Source organism: Neltuma alba, unplaced genomic scaffold, assembly GCF_004799145.2.
Source record: "Neltuma alba isolate B1F8T4 unplaced genomic scaffold, ASM479914v2 tig00012999_pilon, whole genome shotgun sequence".
Classification (NCBI taxonomy): Eukaryota; Viridiplantae; Streptophyta; class Magnoliopsida; order Fabales; family Fabaceae; genus Neltuma; species Neltuma alba.
This window is the reverse complement of record NW_021637350.1, coordinates 103,011-108,502: the sequence shown is the minus strand read 5'-3', so window position 1 is coordinate 108,502 and position 5,492 is coordinate 103,011. Positions and strand designations below refer to the sequence as shown.

Below are 5,492 nucleotides of genomic sequence, written 5' to 3'. Positions count from 1 at the left end.
GTCTCAATGACATATACCATTCTAGTCCTCAATGTAAGTAACAGGGAAAAATTTTGGTATAAACATAAGTCACTTGAAGCATATTTAATGCCTATTTTTTAATTTTAATTTTATTTAATTTTTATTGAAAAGACGAAAAGAAATGAGATAAATAAGAATGATTAATAAATATAGAGAAATAAAAAATTTTAATAGGAGCAAAATTAATTTTTTTTCCAATTTAGTGAGTTATATTTATTGCAGATTATTTTGATTTTTGTCCCCTTTTGATGGACCCTGTTTGGCTGTTTTTACGGACCAATAGTTCAGTTTCAAATGGTTCTGTGCCTGACATGCTAGTCAAACAGTGGATGGTGTTTGCCAAGTGTTCGCTCTAACGTAAGTTGCTTGCTACTGTTTCTTTGCTCTCTACTTCAAAACTGCCAGTTGCGGGTGCCTTGGTAGCTGCAATTGCTTCTTCCTCCTTTGGCCCAGGGTTGTGTTCTTCACCTAATGTCAGCCATCGCTTCTCAGATCACTGCCGATGATACCGACTGTTTAGAAAGTCTGTTCTACGGCCCCGACGCCATTGACATTGCGTCCGATAAGGATCAGAAAGGTTTCTTCGTCGATGAATTTCTAGTGATTTCGTTCTTAATTCTACTATTTTATATTTATTCTCTACTCTTTTTTCGGGTCTATAGTCTTTACATACTGTTCTCATCATTTTCTTGCATAATAAGTGTACTAGTAGAGGTATGTGCATGACGTGTGAAGGGTAGAAAGCAGTATGCATGAGTTGTTTAGCAAATAGAATTGAGTTTTGCATTACATCAGAAAAATGGAGAGTTCAGTGCGATATATGTGTTAGTGTTTTTCATTCTCAAAACCAATGAGATTAGTTGTATTAGACTTTTCTCTTAATAGGAGATGCTGAAAAGAACTCGATAATAATCTCGAATTCTTCCACGTCTCAAATCTACCGAATCGATGTACAAAGCAAGCCTTAAATAGGCAGGTATATCCAAAATCAACTATAATACTAATTTCACAAATTTAATTTTGAGTTTTGAGGTGGTAGAAAGCTAGCGGAGATGGAATCCATGAAGGGTGGACGATTGGTCGACGAACCAACGGCAGAAGCAACTCAGACCCAAGTCAAAACCAACAGTAAGAAATGGAGTTGACAGGATTTTCATCAAAAGTTTATCTGCTTTCCTACTGCTGGCCTGAGCCTGAAGTTGAAGTTTATTAATAACTTCATCCCAAGATAATGCCTTCTTCTTGCATACATTCTAAATTTTCCCAAGTCTTTCTCTCTAGGGCAATATGGAGAATCCGCCTTGATATCGTTAACTTCTTCATTCATATCAAATGGGCTATCTAGGGACTTGACTGTAAGTGTTTGATGGATTCATTGAGCTCCTCTTGGGCGTTTTCTTAGTTGCCTGAATTCCAATAGATCTATTCCTCCCATTTTCTATAATTGTTTTGAACATGAAGCTACTGCGATTGTTGTTCAAGTTACTTGACTATTTTAGGAAAATAATGTGAGCTGTGCGCAACAAGATTTGATGAAAAATGGGGCAATATCTCCTTCCGAATGGTACTGATCTTGATCTCCAACTCTTATTTTCACAATTAAGATTAGCATCCTTCAAGATTCATGTCCATATTGTTTATTCTTCCCAGCCTTGAACAATAATAAAGATATAAATGCACAAAGACTTCTGAATTAGTACCCACAGATCTTACTTTCAGTCCCTTACTCATTTTCCTTACAGGGAGAAGGCTTTTCTTGATAAACTATTATGGAGCCTAAAGCTCCTTCCAAGCGTAATTCCTTAATTTGGACAGCACTATTGAAGAGGATTATTGTAAACAGCCTGTTACTGATTTGCAGAAAGCCAGGCACAATGTTGCTCTTTATACTGACTTCTGTATTCATTGATCTGATTCTAAAACTTTTTCCCATTTATGTTGACATTGTCCTGGAGTGACATTGCTTTGGAATAAACTTATTTGGAGTTTTGGATGAACACCTGAAACTTTGTCCAATTTATTTTTACATTGTCCGTCAGTGACTTCCACGTACCTTTGGAATACATTATTTTGTATTTTGGATGAACATCGGGTATACCCCAGTACATTGGAGCAGTTTCTCCTGATTAATCTAAAAAGTTTTTGCTACCAGAAAGAGAACTCATTGTATGGGGCCATGTACACCTTATGTAAGATATTATATCTTCTGCTGGATTATGTGCCATGTCTGCTATCGGCTGCTTTGAATTGGTATTCCTCTCTAACACGTGTTTTATTCCACAGTTCAGTACTCCATTATTATCTTGTAGGAGGTAGTGAGGTACTATGATTGCATGTCCCCATTTGGAGATGGTTATTTCCTTTTGTATATTTATTGAGTTTCATCCTTTTATACTTTATTAAAAAAGATTTGAGTTCAGCCATGAGGTCTGTGTGGACAGAAGGGAACTTGATACCAGTTTCACCTGCAGCAGGAAACCTTGAAGTGACATCACCATCTTATTTGCCTCTTATGGAAGGGAATGCAGCTATGGCTAAAGTTTCTGTTCCTTCATATAATGCGCCTACAATTAGAAAGAAAGATTGTAAACTGAAACGCAAACTTTCAAGTAGTCCAGAATCAAGAAAAAATCTGGATCTGGAAGACGATAAAAATCAGCAATTAGAAGATGATGTTGAAAATGCTGGATCCCTTTCACAGCAGAAAACCTTTGGAGGATGTAGTGAACCAAGTTGCAATTACACTTCATATTTATGTGATGTCAATGAGGATATAAGTTCTGGGCCTTCCAGGTCAATGACAGATTTTGGAAAAGAGGGGACTATCCACCTGCCGAGAGATTGCTTCGTTGAGAAGGCTAGTGGTGGTCAAAATCGTATAAAGCAGATTAGGAAGCTGAACATGCAATCAGGAGATGCAATGAGCCCAATGACACCAAGGTTTGGTCATTCTCGTTTAATTTGTCATATTACTTATACTCATTGTTGTGTGACTATAGCTCATTTTACATAGCATAAGTAAGATCACTTTATTTCTGACTGTTAGGTTTTCCAGGCATCCTTCTCCTGACTTGAGGACCAGAGATTTATCTCCCTGTGCTGAGACGCAAGTTGGAAACAAGCGTCATGAAATGATATGTGCTTTTTATGCCAAAGGATGGTGCATCAGGGGTAATTCTTGTAGTTTTCTTCATATAAAAGATCCTGAAAATAAATCCGGCCAGCAGATTGAAGGAGAATTGGTTACTCAAAATTGGAAGAGAGAAGTGCAACCAGAGGAAGGTACGTGAGGTAATTTTGTAGCAAGGTTGCTCAGGAGTCTGCGTTGTAAGCATCTTTCTAATGAAAATATTGTCCTGTGACAGGTGCTGGAGATGATGTCAAGAGATCAAGGATGCCTTGTACTCAAGTTCCGTTGGCTGCCACACAAGAAAGAACATCTCAGTATTCATCTGAATTTTCCTCAAACCCAATCATCCAGAAAGAAGTAAGCCCAAGTTGGCATCCAAATAAAAGCTGGGCTGTCTCCTCCTTCCCTTCCAGTCTAACCCATACAGAGGGAATGACTACCACTCAACGGCTAGACATGCATCATGGATATACATCCCAATTTGAGAGTCATTCACCTAATGTAAACATGGCTACTCACCTTCCAACTGCATGTATGTCACTGTCCCATCATATTCCTTCCCGATCAGGATGTTCATTGTCTTTTAGTGGATCCATAAGTGAAATTCTATAGATTCTCAACAACTTCTGAACAGTGGCATGGCTTGTCATGACACCAGATCCCCTTTCTCTGGTTCAGAAAGGGAAGGTTTGGCTCTAAATGGTTCATTTGGGGTTCCACCACACCCAACTGGATGTACATTAAATTTCTCTTCATATGATTGGGAGCCGTCCGTACCTTTCAAACCATCTTTTTTTATTACTTTTTCAGGTAGATCGTCTGTTGAGGATCAAAAGGACCCTTTTGACAGTATTGTTGAGGTACCCAATATAGGGGATGAATCCTTGAAAGCTTTCATTTCATCTCAAAGAACACCCATTCTGACTTCATCTCAGGTTCCTACAAATGGTGAGTCTGTTGAAGCTGCAAATCAGGGTTCAGATCTTCATGGTGCCAAAAGTTCTGTATCTCAACCAGAGAAGAGTTGTGTTCCTCATGAAAAAAGTTTTGTTACAACTGAAACAGATACAATGGCAGCAACATATCTAAATTGCCAATTTGGAAGGGTTGGTATGGGGCTAAATCCCTTTGAAGAGGTTAAAAGTATAGGAAAAGAACAAACTGAGCGTGATGCTAGACCTCAAGTTGAGGTAACAGAGGACAAAAAACAAAGAGTAGATAGGGGTAAGAAAAACAGTGAAATGGATAATAATCTTCAGAAGGATGCTGGCGTGCAGATAGAATCAATGGAACTGAGGAATTTCCGTTTCGCACTTGTTGATCATGTGAAAGAGATTTTAAGACCAGTTTGGCTCGAGGGTGACCTCAGCAAGGATGCACATAACATGATTGTTAAAAAATCAGTTGACAAGATTATTAACACTCTACAGCCTCAGCAAATTCCAACAAATGAGGATTCTATCAAGAAGTACCTTTCTTTTTGTCAGTTGAAAATTGTAAATCTCGTCAAGGTAAGCGTCTTTCTTTCTTTAGATAGTATTGTTGATCGGATTTGAATGAACATCACTTTGATATTTTACGAACATTTTTTTTTTATTTGCAGGGATATACCAGTATATATGGGAAGATTCGATAATGTCACCTATATGACTTTGTTGTACAGTTCGCTAGCATTATGTAACATCCAAATATATGTAAGCTTTTATCTCATGGACTCGGAAAGAGAGGCTTTTATCTATAAGGTCATCCGTTTGATAGTCAAGTTTGTAAGGACCGTTGCTCAGTTGCTTGTTCCATTATGGTGTGAACTCGTAGGGATTGGATACAAGTGCTATGGAAGTTAGATGATAGATTTATAATCTTTCATCTACTTGACTCTCTAGCATATGAATGGAATGCTGATAGACAATTCGAATTAGTGTGGCATTTATGATTTATTTTAGTCTTCAAATAGTTAGAATCTGTGATGAAAAGCATATAGATAGTTTGTTTCATATCACTGTCTTACAGCGAATTGTTTCAAAATTCACGATATATTAGACTCAGATTGTGAGGATTTGTAGCATAAACTGACTGATACAGTAGGCCAATCATATGTCAGGCTAGCTTTCTTGAGTTTTTCAATGGTACATCTTAGTTCTTTCAGTTTTCAATGATTCATCTTTGGGTTCATGCTATTCTTAACATATTGGAAGGTGGAAGAGGGATCTTTTGTCATCTTCATGGGAGATTGTGTTAGATCGTTCCATTAGAGTGATCGGGCCTTTATAGTTTTATGGGTTTGGATGGGTCTGCTATCTGCATGAAATTTAATTAAAAGCTAACTATCCGGGATACTAGC

General features: G+C 37.7%; 1 protein-coding gene across 1 annotated transcript; it reads left to right on the top strand.

Moving 5' to 3' along the window:
* Positions 1-492: 492 nt before the first annotated feature.
* On the top strand, positions 493-4,787 carry LOC114733464 (protein FRIGIDA-ESSENTIAL 1-like). Its single transcript, XM_028920930.1, has 9 exons — positions 493-621; positions 1,521-1,585; positions 1,837-1,919; positions 2,430-2,961; positions 3,068-3,303; positions 3,387-3,683; positions 3,764-3,886; positions 3,962-4,662; positions 4,755-4,787. Exons 1-9 carry the CDS (start codon positions 493-495, stop codon positions 4,785-4,787), a joined length of 2,199 nt encoding a protein of 732 aa, XP_028776763.1.
* The last annotated feature ends 705 nt before the right edge of the window (positions 4,788-5,492 follow it).

What these genes read in the sequence shown, in the direction of transcription:
- LOC114733464 (XM_028920930.1), top strand. Translation starts at nt 493, where the DNA reads ATGTCAGCCATCGCTTCTCAGATCACTGCCGATGATACCGACTGTTTA. An exon ending in GCAATATCTCCTTCCGAATG is followed by an intron (nt 1,586 to 1,836) that starts GTACTGATCTTG and finishes TAATTTGGACAG; the next exon opens with CACTATTGAAGAGGATTATT. An exon ending in TGCTCTTTATACTGACTTCT is followed by an intron (nt 1,920 to 2,429) that starts GTATTCATTGAT and finishes TTATTAAAAAAG; the next exon opens with ATTTGAGTTCAGCCATGAGG.